Below are 13,513 nucleotides of genomic sequence, written 5' to 3' on the forward strand. Positions count from 1 at the left end.
CGTTCAGTACGGAAGCTTTCCTGGTCAACTGCTCTGAAAATTACTCTCGGTTTCCCTCATGGACCGAAATTTATGAAATGTTAGGTTCAGTATCTGCAATTTACATCATTATGTTCGACCATCCGTTATGGACATATAAAAACAGTTTGATCACTGTAGCCGTATAGTAACTGAGAGCAGTGTTTTAAAGAGGATAGATATGCTCAAGTATGTTTCGATCAATGTTCCACACAGAACAACTCCTCTTTCTCCTACTTTCTCTGAATGGGGCAGTGTATTTCCTGAATGTGGAAAATCAGCTGTTGTCGCTAATATAATTTTAGCGACAACAGTCGAATATACTTAGTCTTTCATAGATGGGCCAGTTTCCATTTCACGGTATCTTGGGGCCTATGCACATTTTCTTTGTTGTATATAAGCGTATTTATTAATATGAATTAATTACATCTACTCTATTTCTCTTCATTTTATTAAAATTTCAAATAAAGGTTCTTATCTAATAGGCTATTCAATGTTTCCCTGCAAGCTGCGCACCAGCATAACAGTCCATCAAGTGCTGCACTCTTACCCACAAGTTCAATGATAGCAGTTATTGGTATGGCACAAGAGCTTGATAACGAAACACAACAAAGTTATGGAATTCATAACAGAGAAAACAAAACACTGATCATTAAAAGTAGAGTTGAAGCTCGGATTAAAACTCCGTTGTTGCATCTTCTAATTAGTTGCTCAGAAATAACGTAACCATCCATGGGGGGAGGAGAATAGCACGTAAGGTTTCCATCTAACTCCAGAGTTTCTCCTCTACTAAGTATATTTGCTAGTCCTCCAAGATTTGAGCATGAACAGTCGAATGGATTCGACAATATGTTGACTCGTACGTTCGGTGCGAGAGGATTAGTAATTACATCACGTAGCGAACGAATCTCGTTGTTGGCTAAGTTGAGAGTTCTTAAAGTGGACATTTTAGCAAATGCTAATGGATCCCACTTCTGGATGTGATTTCCTTCTAAGTCCAATTGGCTGGCAGTTACGTTGTCAAACATGTCCACCGGAATCCGATATATGAGATTGTGTGCCAGGAGGAGGGTATCTAAATTCGAGGATCCAAAAGAGGAAAGGCAACACTCTACAAATAAAATGGAGTTGTGGTTAAGATTTAGAACCTTCAGACTACGAAGTCCATTGAGTTTCTTGATATCTAAAAAAGAAAAGAAGTTCCAAGAAAGATTTAACACTTCCAAATGATTTAACGAATCGAAGGCTAAATCCCCAATTCTATCAATCGAACAATTACTTAAATCCAGTGTTTTCAATTTGGCAAACTTTTTAAATGCGTGATCAGGAACTTCGCCAATGGGCGTATCGTAGAGCAAAAGAGTACGAATATTCGAAACTTGAGCCTTATTTTCGTTGGGCAATAACAAAATAAACTCTAAATCTTCAGGCTGATTACGACTTAAATCCAGCACTTCTAAAGCCAGTAACTTGAAAATTGCTTCAGGAATAGAGGACATTTGGTTTCCAGTAAAGTTCAGAACCAACATATTTTCTGAACCACTGAAGGCATTCAATGCCACATATCTTAACAAGCAGTCGGACACCTCTAAGTATCTCAAGGATGGAAGGAATGGAAAACTGTAGTTGAAGAGACCTTCAATATAGCAGCGAGTAAACCTCATCTTCTCGACAGTAATACCATATAGCTCATTCATTTGTCTACCGGGTAGCTCTTTTATAGTATTGGCTGTGCTGAGGGTGAGATCGGAAACGACAGCGTCCTTCATAAAAGTCCTGATGCTATCTGCAGCTTCGGTAAGCGAGACAGTGTCGTTCACATAGCTGGGGGTAACCACCCCCGGAAAATGATTCCCGATAGTAACTACTGTACATACCGGAGACACTTGCACATGCACAGTTGAATCGCCCGAGACCAGATGACCAATGAACGGTTTCTTTTTGAACACAATTTCGGCACTCGCGTTGGACACTATCGAAAACAACAACTCCATCGTATCGCTTAGCTGTAGCATGGTGATGTTGCCCACGTCTACCTCTAGATCAGAATCTTTCTTCGTTAACACAGCGCTTTCAATTGCAAGGCAGTCGGAACCTTGAGTTGTACTAAGGTTTAATGATAATGTCAGAAAATTATATTCCCTCATTTCATCGCCTTCTTCCACCTCAGAAAGTGTTAAGTAAAGGTCACAGGATACCACATGACCCCCTTCGCTGCGAGGCGTGCACGTACACGAAGTGACGTTGATAGTATCTTTGGCCTTTCCGTAACATTTAGGATTTCCGTTAGCTGCGACGAATAATCCCAGCAAAACTATAAAAGCAGACGGGGCCATCTGAAAAATAGAAGAAATTTCAAAATTAGTTCTCTTTCCTTGCTGACAAAGCTATTTAATATTTTTAAATATCCACTGCGTTTTCTTGTTCAGTAATGAAAATTTAAAGAAGTGTCAATACTTGCTCGGTAACACTTCGTGTGAAACTAACCAAAATATTTTAATATTTTTAATTTGCCATTTATCCTTAAGGTAGTTTTAACACTTTGTACTGCTCACAGGGCTAAACAGTTTAGTTATAGAGAGAGTAAAGTTTTAATTACGTTAAATATTTATTTTACATAACGGATCGCCGGAAATGCTCGAAACACGGAAGCAGAATGACAGAAATGGGACAGCGGATGCTTATATGTTCCAGCAGTTACTGAGTAGTATATCTCGCTCACGAGAAAGTTGTGAAACAGGAGGATGTTAGTGATGTAATCGCTTTTGAACTCTGACTCGCACTGAATCAGTACAACTTACTGAGCAGGTGGGCATTTGCATTTCATGTTGACCACAAATTCATCGATCTTTCACTCTGAACGTAGAAATTTTTATATCTGGACAGTATAGGTCAGTTCTGCTGGACCGATGTACAAAATTCATTATACGAGTAGTAAACTTACTTAATATTATTATAAGAATATTTCTAATCGCAAAAAATAAATAATACGAGGGCTGTTCAATAAAGAATGATCATAATTATTTTTTTTTAAACGTACCTTTATTAATCATCCATATTTTGATGGTTCTTTGCAAAGCAGTCTCATTTGACCCATTTGATGAAATGCGCTTACTCCAAAGTTTCTGCCATTCTTCAAAAACATGGTGGAAGCCATTTTTTGACATGCATTTGAGAATCGTCTCCGATGTCTTTACAACTTCTCCTGACGACTGGATACGTTTTCCTCCCAGTTCCTTCTTTAACTTCGGAAATAAATAATATTACAGTGTAATGAGGCACATCTGTACATGTTTCTTTTAGTCAGCTGGTGTTGGAACAGCTCCTATGTGTTTCTTTTTAGGCGCTTTAGCATTTGTGCGTAAAGCGTCTGTTCTCTTCACCATGTCCGTCCATTCTGTCTGTCCGTCCGCGTCTAATAATTTGACTCCTAATAGGTGAATTTTCATGAAATTTTACATTTTGCTCTTTTAGAAAGAGTTACGAAGCCTTCCCAAATTTCATTGAAATCGGGCCAATAAAAATCCGGCAATTATTATTTATTTTCATACGTCTAGCATAGGCTATTTATATTATTATTAGCCATATGGTGTAATGAAGCTTGAGGCTTATGCTGCACCAGCCAAAAAAAAAAAAAAATTCCCGAGTTACGATAACAGAGAGAGAGAGAGAGAGAGAGAGAGAGAGAGAGAGAGAGAGAGAGAGAGAAAGTAGAAAGGAATCACCAAGAAAGAGAAGAATAATGATATCCAGCTCAGGACCCTGGGTTTGCCAAGCCCATACTCACCAGATGTGAGCCCCTGGGGTTATATACTGTATATCGTATATTACAGCCGAAGCACTGGATATTATGTTCGTCGTTGTGTGCACGATATATACAGGGTTGTTAAAATTAAAGTATCCCTATGTTCTAAGGCTCGTACTGAAGATTAATTTGGACAACAGGTACAATAAAGAATGCGTTCGCCATTTATTGGGAAAAAAAATTAGTTACAAAATTTGTCACTATATGGCGCTGTGACAATACAAATCACTCGAACAGCGCTACAATTGTTCAATGTGTCCTCCATTATGGTCAACCTCAATTTCCATTCGAAGAACAGCATTTTCTATAGCAGAACGTAACATGTCAACTGGAATAGCCAGCACATGACGTCTAATGCTGTAATTCAGATGTGCCAGAGTGTGACATCCTTCCCGATACACCTGGTTCTTCAAAAAACCCCACAACCAGAAGTCGCATGGGGTGAAGTCTGGTGATTGGAGTGGCCAAGATGTCTGGAAACAACGGCTGATGACCCGTTTGTCTGTAAAGTGTTGCCTTAGCAACCATTGGACACAACGGTGGATGTGGGATGGCGCACCATCTTGCATGAATATGCTATCCTGAAGGCACCCACGTTGTTGCAGCTCTGGTATTGCGAAATTTGCCAACGTTTCATAACATCGCTGTCCAGTGACGGAACAGGTGCGGGTTCCAGTCTGTGTTACCTGTTCAAAAAAAAATATGGCCCAATCATGAATGTGGCCGTAAATCCACACCACACTGTCACTTTTTGAGAATGCAACGGGACCTCTTGGATAACTCGAGGGTTTTCTGTTGCCCAAATGCGACAGTTGTGCGTATTCACTTGTCCATTTAAGCAGAAGTGGGCTTCATCACTCCAAAGGATGTTCCTTGGCCAAGTGATATCCACTGTCATTCGCTCCAGAAACTGATGTGCGTATGTGAAACAAATATCTGCATCACCATGCTTTAGCTGCTGTAGCATGTGCATCTTGTAAGGATAGTACGACAACACCTGACGCATATCTAGCCTTACAGTGGAATACGGCATGTCCACTTCACGAGAAACAGCTGGCCCACTTGCGCTACCACATGGAGATTGACTCGATAAATCCACGACAGCCATAGCCACATCTTCAACACCAGAGGAGTCCACTCGTTTTCGACCTCTACCTGGTTGAACACCAAGATGTCCTGTCACTTCAAATTTCGCGATCATTTTGCGGACAGCACAAACAGTGATAGGTCCACGTGGGCCTTCTGACGCCCGAATTCTCTGATAGCATCAGCTGCATCGTTGCTGTTCTGATAGTACAGATTCACTAATAGCGCCTTTTCCTGATAGAGTACAGCTTCACTAATAGCGCCTTTTCCTGATAGTACAGCTTCACTAATAGCGCCTTTTCCTGATAGAGTACAGCTTCACTAATAGCGCCTTTTCCTGATAGAGTACAGCTTCACTAATAGCGCCTTTTCCTGCAACGTTGTTGGCATTGCTGCTGTAGTGCAGGCAAACATCTACTGTATGATTTTGAAGAGACTGCTTTGCTTTTATACACTACAGTAGAGCTGAATAGCGGAGCTGTGGCAATAACTTACGATTATGCAAATAACGTAAGTTATTTGCATAATCGTAACTAAGATAGTTACGCGCTATACAGTGACAAATTTTGTAATTATTTTTTTTTCCAATAAATGGCGAGCGCATTTTTTATTGTACCTGATGTCCAAATTAATCTTCAGTACGAGCCTTAGAACTCGCTCCAGAGCCCTCTACATAGGGATACTTTAATTTTAACAACCTGTACATATGAAAGAAAAAAAGAGAGCAAAAGTAAAAAAAGAAAAAAAAAAGACAGTACGAATGCTCAAAAGTATTAATGATTTAAACTTGGATCCTTTTCTAAATCTATCTTAATTAATTATTATAAAAACGCTACACACAATTAATTTCTTTATTCTAAATGTTTTCCAGTGCTGTGAACTGGTTTTATGTGGTTTTAAATCACTTCAAGGTTTCTAATGCTGGAAATTTAGATTTTACAGTTTTGTGTAACTCTATGAAACTTATTTTTAAAAATGCAACCAGTTTTACTCGGCGAAAAGTTTTAATTTTCGCATTTAAATTTTGTAATTTTCTATTCGTAGATTGATATATCCGAATCATATCCTAATCTTGTTACTTAACATTCTGTCTACAAATTAATATTTACATTTGTCGTTCGTAAAAATTTTAAAGTTTTGTTAAGAGAAAATCGGTTTATGTATAGTTTCATTACTTGTACATTAACAATTTATACAAGTATACAATTTAAAATTTTATACATGTGCAGTGTTAAAATTTTATATATCAACGGTTTGTAATTTGAATGTTTTTAGTGTAGTGAATTATTATCACTGCTGCTTTCAAATCTTGACATTGTATCTAAAACAAAAAGTTTATTGTTAAAACAAAAAACTGAGTAAATGGATGGGTTTTTTGTTCTCATGTACAAGGGCTGTTCAATAAAGAAAGATCATAATTTTTCATGAACAACCGTATTGCTTAATGTTTCCACCTGAGCATGTAATTTAAGACCAAACCAAGCTGCATCACATAGCGACTCGTACCACGATGTGACATATGGCGATCGGTCAAGTTTTGGCCTCTTCAGTAGTGCTTATGTAACCAAGGACATGACACGCGAGGAACAGTATGCTGCTCTCAAATTTTGTTTCCGTCTCAAGAAAACATCAGCTGAAGCTTGTGAAATGTTAAAAGAGGCTTATGGTGAATCTTGGAGACTGTCGGCCGTGGGCTGCTGCACCAACACGCCAAAGGAAAGGTAATCACACATTTGGGATAAAATGTGTGATTAGCCTTCCTTCGGCGTTATTTGGGATAATACACTACGGACCAAACTCTGACTAGACCACAGGAAAAAAGACGTCTTACAGACCACATGAAAACAGTGTGGCAGAATCGGTGGAATGACTCCACTAAAGGCCGCATAACTAGAAGCTTCATAACAGACATTGGACGTGTTACCCTATTTTCCCGACCTGGCACTCTCCTGAACTTCATACCACTTACCTGCTGACAGGGCATGGCTCCTTCAGGAAGAAGCTACACGATTTTGGAATCTCGGACATAGCGCACTGTAGATGCGGACAAGAAGAAACTTGGGAGCACCTGCTCTACGAATGTAATATCTATGAAGACCTCCGTGGCCTCCTGTTTACCAAACTACAATCCATCCTTAGAAATCAGGAGGAAATAGTGCTGCAGGAAGAAGAAAATTATAAGGCTTTCACGCTTTTCGCTCAAAATCTCTTCGCGAGGCAAAGAGCACTTCCACTAGCCTGAAACAAATTTCAGACTTTGGACCACCGAATGGACACAAAGAACACAACTGGCCATTGACGACCAGCTGAGTGACTACAGGACCTGAACAAAAGAGGCGGTGACAACCTACAGCAACTGAAAGACAACTGAGTCCTTACTGGATGCGACCAAACACTGGGACCTAGATGTAGCTGGCCTGTCACGTGCAGGTGACGCATCCTGGCCTATGCCGAGACAAAGTCCACCACCTGGAGAGTCAAAGTGAACGATTTAGATTGCAGCCTTGCTGCCAACTAGCCAACTGGCAACCCAGGTCCGACACCTTTCCGGGCCCGCTTTATCTCCTTTTCCCGGCGGGGGGGAGACACCCCTGCCCCCTCCTCTCTCTGCCAAACTCACTTTCCCTCTGGTGTGGCATGGGCATGCCTACTGAACATTTAGGGGCCACCTTATCTATCGGTCCCTTTTTTTCTTTTTCTACCCTCCAGTCTTCCTTCTCCCCACCCAAATCTGTCTACCTTCACAGCGCACAGCCCCACATGTAAAAATTTTTACTTCAAAATTGCTTGCCCGACCTTTTTCGGCCAAAAATAACCAGCGTACAGTCTCTTCTCGCTCTTAAAGCAAATCTCTATGACCAAACAAAAGCATCAACAGTGATTAAAACATTTTTTTTTAGGTCCTAGACACTGAAATCTGAGGAAAGTAGGTGGCAGGACCTGCCAGAGTACTGATTCCTTACTGGTAACACCTGTCTAGCCTCCACGTGACGCGGTATGAGCAACGTCGGGTCCCATCAGGGGCCCGATGGCCAATAAGCCAGATGAACAATGGGCACAACAGACTACACTATACACGATCCACACACTTTAAATCTCTGGCTTGACAGGGTACTGTCACTGGATGCACAGAACACCGCGGAAATGGGAGAAATCCCAGGAGCCGCTAGACCCTCAACATATCAAATACCATACCAAATGACATCTTGTTCACTAAAACACCATATACTGTATATCCAAGCTGTGCTCGGATATATTGAAACACTCTGTCGCCATAAATGCCATCATTCCCCTGTTTCTGCGCACTACTTCTATTCATATTTGCAACAGAAGTGAAGCGCAATTTTAATTTATCGCCAGAAATCTCATTTTCATTCACTCGCCCACGTATTTTAACATCGTAGACTAATTTTAACATTGCAGGCATTTACGTTAATTAAGCAAAGAATAACAAATGAAATCCCAAACACTTACCGTCAGTCGTTCACAAATGACTGGTGAAAGTTATGAAACATTAAGTGCTTTTTACATGTGGACAGCGAAAGAGAGTGATCTTCCTGCTGACTCAATCTTTTTATCGTCAGCTTCCGGAAGGAAATAAAAGGTCACGAACTAAGCTAGACAGGGAATTACTTCTAACCACCGGATATTACAAGGAATCATGAAAGCAGTAGTTTGCTATTTGCGTCATTAGTGATGAACCTCCTAGATGATACAACCTTAGAATTTTTTGGACAATTTTAGGCAGTTTTAAATAAGTCAGAAAAATAAATAAATAAGCCATGGAAAGACAAAAAAAAACTTAATCTACAGGGGGGATTCATCATACCATTTTATTCATGTGAAGAGTATAAAATATTGTTTTGAAATAGAAATTAACGTTTGAACTGTATTTAGCAGTGTGCGGGGATTTCATGCCATAACACGTTCAATGCGTCTCCCATATTTACCAATAATTTGCCACAGCCGGGGTATGAAGTTGCGAAGAACATGCACCAACCTTTCCTCCTACCCAAAGAATTTCAGTCGCAGTCTGCAGGAATGATTCAAAAGTTATTCTGAAGCACTGTGTGTTTGAGATAACCCCAAAAGATACAATGGGTGAACAAAATAATGAAAACACCTGTAATAACAGTTACAGGTATGCACTAATATGGTGTTGAGCAGCCCTTTGCTTTTAGAACAGATTATATTCTACTTGGAATTACTGAAATAAATTTTAAACTGTCCTAAGAGGAATATTAATCAACTTAGCCACAGTTTCATGATCCTCAAACGAAGATTTGAGCATTATCGTCTTAAAACATGGCATCGTTTGTGGGAAATAATGTTTGTGCCATGGAATGAACCTGGTCACTGAGAATATCAAGATTGAATCAGAATATCAGTGGCAGTATCTCGCCCGTTCAGAATAATGGTAGGAACTAGAGAACAGTAATAGTAATACTCATCCAGTGCAAAGAAGCAACAGACTTTTTGTTGTACTGGCTAAAAAAAAAAAAAGTAGAGAAGAAAATACATGTTACTTCCTTCCCTCCTCACGTAGTTAACTATCCAGTTGATCTTTGTTTATTCAAACTGTCAATCTCAACTACCTGCGAAGGCAACCTGTTCCACCAATCAACGATCCCCTGGCTAAGGGAAAATTTCCTACCATCTAGTGCAAATCTCTTCCCCTCTAATTCGAATTTATGCCCAAGTTCTAGGATTCTCTATAACAGTGAAAATTCTGCCTTCGTTCATATTACCAACCCCTCTCAGAGCCTTATAAACCTCAATCAGATCACCTCTGCAGTGCCTAGTTGCCAAGCTACAAGCTCTGTAGCCCATATATACGGAGTCATTCCTCGTATGATCGCCCTTTTGCGGATCTCACCATGCGAGTTTCTCGTCTTTAGACCCTTTCAAGGAGCTCAGTGTCTTTTTTTTTCAAATGAGGTCTCCATACTTCAACAGTATTCCAAATGTGGTCTTACAATTGCCTTATACAGCGGGACTATAATATTTCACTCGCATACTTTGTAAAATCATAATAACTGTAGGCTTGAAAACATTCATTAGCAATTTATATATGACGTCAGAAGAAACGTGTTGTGGTGAAGCAATGTAAAGACAAAAATTTCTCGGAGTCATCTTCCTTATCACTTTTACTTTTTCTTGAGTCTATATTTTCAAATTTAACCATGTTATTGTTCTCTAATTTCAGTTTTTTACTACTACTTGCGACTTCATTGTCTTAAATAATTTATTATTATAAATACTATCAGTTTTGAGCTCTGTAAAATAAATTGGAAATATATATAAGCATACACTGAGTGGACAGAAATCATGGATACCTACCTACCTAGTAACGGGCATGACCATTTTCACCCGGATAAGTGCAGTCACACGGTGAGGCATTAAATCCACTAGTTCACGTTCTACAAGTATTTCCATCCATGCTTGCTGCACCGCTGTCCGCAATTCTGTCGCATTCCTGGGTTGAGGATCCAAATCTCGAACGAACCTTTCAACAGCATCCGAAGATGCTCCACAGGATTCACGGCCGAGTATGGGTAGGCCATTGCATGGTGGTAAAATCTGCGGAATGATCTTCGAACCATGTTCTAGTCACCACGGCTCTGTGGTGAGGCGCATTGTCCTGCTGAAAGAGTCCATTGCCCTGTGAGGGCACGATGACCATGATGGGACCAGATGGTCCACAAGGATAGACACGTACGTAACCTGGACCATTCAGAGATGCGTATAGACGTACTAGAGGTTCCAACGTGTGCCAGTTGAACACGCCCTAGACCATTACCGATCGTCCAACTTCCTGAACAAGTCCTTGCTGAGATGACGGTTGCATAGCTTCTTGGGGTTTCCGCCAGATACACACCCTCTGGTCCGCTCTAAATAACCGGAAATGGGACTCATCGGACCAGGAGACCGGTCTCCCGTCATCCAAGGTTCAGTGCCGATGTTCTTTAGCCCAGTTGAGGCGTAGAGTCGTGTCGTAGTGTTAGCAATGGGACTCTGATGGGTCGGCGGCTCTCATAACCTATTGCAGCTAATGATCGCCTGATGGTCTGGTGGAGACGATTCTGGCACCTCCCTTGTTGAAGTCGGCAGTGATTTGTGCCACTGTCGCTCTTCGCTTGGCTGAAACAATGAAAGAGAGAACGGGGATGGTGCAATTTCTGTAACACCTCCGCGTAGTAACCCATGCGTCGGGCACCCACTATCATCCCTCTTTCATAGTCGGTTAACTCACAACGTGTGTCCATCGTTTTTTTTCGGTTTTTTTTTTTTTTTTAGGAGCATTAGTAACTAAGGCTATATTGCTCCGGGATATGCGGTGGTCATTCCCTGACCTTTCCGCATCCTCCGTATTTAGTGGTGACGGGCTCGAACCCCGGTCTAATCAAGAAGCGTGTGCTACGCACTGCTGCTCCTTCCCACCTGGCTACGGAGGCGCCTACGTGTGTCCATACTGACGTCGAATTACTGTCTACGTGAAGGCAGTGATGCAGTGTACCTTGCCAAGAGGTGAGTTCGTCTACTAGCGAGAGGGTTGACAGCGTCGCGTTGCCCAGGAACTCCATGAATTCTGACCTTTTAGTGTATATTAAAATATAAAAAATAAAAATATTGAATGGAAGCTTTCATACCTCACGATTAAAATATAAATTCTAGCCAAAGTTCTGTAAAACATGTTAAAATATATTAGAATTGCAGTACTACGTTTCGATAATTACAAAATCATTCTTTTCAAGTACTTAAATTCTTTGCAGGGACCACCTAATAATGTTACCAACTGCAAATTCTAAATAGGAAACATCCAGGGAAGTAATTGTGTTGAAGCTACCAAGCATTTAGTAATCAGAGTATGCTACTGCAACAAGATCTAGAAAAATTAGACAGATGAGCTGACATCCTGCCAACCTTTTTATCATCTGTAAACTTAGACATTAAGCCTGATAAGCCTTCAGCAATACACATATTAATACATGCAGAAAACCAAAATGGGTCAACACTGACTCGTGGGGATTCTGTTAAAAACATTAATCCAAGAGCAGCATCCATTGATAACCAATCTGTCTTCTTCCACTCAACTTATCTATAGCAGTAACTTGTCCTAATTGTTGAAACTAAAAGTAACTCACCTGGGGCATCTGTTCAGTTACATTAAAATAAGCAGCAAAAGAGATAATCAAGCGTTTAAACATAATTATGAGATCATCCTTGGATTTAGGTGATGTTGTTTTGGACTGGAGATGGGCAAATGTAAGCATGACGTCTGTTCTAGGAAAAATAGAATTGCTGGTTAAAGAAGTAATGCACCACTATGCTAGACGGGAATGGATTTAAATAGCAATCACAGAATGAACCCTGGGGGACTCCAATAATAACATTAGTCTAAGAAGGGCAATGCCCACTGATAACCTCCATAACAGTAGCGTGCCCCTAATGCCACACTGTTCTAATTGGTACAGCACTGTTTCATATAGAACAGTATCAACAGCTTTTCTGAAATCTAAGTACGTACAGTGTGTGATGTCAAATTACTTTCTGCATCCATTTCCTTTGTTATTACATGATATATTAGCCAATTAGATAAGTCAGACGAGATTTCCACTTAATAGTGGCAATCTTGTCTGATCAAAAAAAAGGGGTACTCTAATCAAGAAAAACTTCAGTTCTGCAAATCAGAGCATAGGGAAACTAGGCACCTACTTGGAGATTTGATTGAGGTGTTTAAGACATTTGCAAGAATATTTGCTGGTGTTATCGAGGTAGAGTTATTTGGGTCGGAAAACTGCTAGTATGGGATACACAGACTAATAGATTAACAGTAGCCACTGACAGAGGTAAAAGTGATTCTTGCACTACCTCTATTGAAATGCAATTAAGCAGCAGCCTGGAAAGCAAGGAAATGGGAATTTCCAGGACTGCTGGGAGTCATAGTGGAACAAGTAAATACATGGGCTCTGTTAGGGTAACTAAGAGTAGAAACAGGTGCATATATACTTGCATGTACACCAATGCCAGGAGTATAGTTAATAAATTCGATGAGCTTGAAGTGCTAGTCAAGACATCAAAGACAGATATTGTTGGGACAGCAGAGACATGGTGTCACACAGACATAAGCAGAACTGGAATTTGGGGAGTACAATGTGTACATATTGTACACATTGTACAATATGTATAGACAGGACAGGAAGGATGGAGTGGTTATGCTGTTAGTTAAGAAACACATAACATCTAAGGAAGTGCATCCAGTTGATGTTGGTGGACAATGCAACGTTGAGTCTTTTGTTGAAGACAGCAGAACTGCAAATCAGGGCTGATCATTTTGACAACCTTATGGCAGAATGGGTGCAAGGACCCATGACATATGCAGACACTGTAAAGAAGCACTCCACTGTTGGAGTACCAAATAAGCTTACTAAGGATCAGGCCCAGGGCATTCCTCAAATCCCCCAGGCTCACAAAAATAACCACAGCACATTGTAATCTTTAGTCCCACAGAAAAATCACAGCTTAAATCTAGCCAGGAAGTCAGGAAAAAAGTGGAAGAAACCTTGCGAACTGAACACAAAGAAAATAAAGAGCATCAGAACA

General features: G+C 40.4%; 1 protein-coding gene across 2 annotated transcripts in view; it reads right to left on the bottom strand.

The window, feature by feature from the left end:
* Positions 1-495: 495 nt before the first annotated feature.
* LOC150087157 (uncharacterized) overlaps positions 496-13,513 on the bottom strand; it is an 86,683-nt gene continuing 73,665 nt past the window's right edge. Inside the window, exons 1-2 of one of the 2 annotated variants that reach the window (XM_090372992.1) lie at positions 8,384-8,446; positions 496-2,354 (exon numbers count right to left, since the gene is read on the bottom strand). In XM_090372992.1, the coding sequence (XP_090229118.1) occupies positions 642-2,354 (1,713 nt within the window). In that variant the 5' untranslated portion in view covers positions 8,384-8,446 and the 3' untranslated portion in view covers positions 496-641. Of the gene's footprint in view, positions 2,355-8,383; positions 8,447-13,513 lie in introns of those variants that run through there. The other variant, XM_090372990.1, reaches the window with a different exon arrangement.

The sequence above is a fragment of the Mastigoproctus giganteus genome, chromosome 4 (genome assembly GCF_048544385.1).
Source record: "Mastigoproctus giganteus isolate SK-2022 chromosome 4, ASM4854438v1, whole genome shotgun sequence".
Taxonomy (NCBI): domain Eukaryota; kingdom Metazoa; phylum Arthropoda; class Arachnida; order Uropygi; family Thelyphonidae; genus Mastigoproctus; species Mastigoproctus giganteus.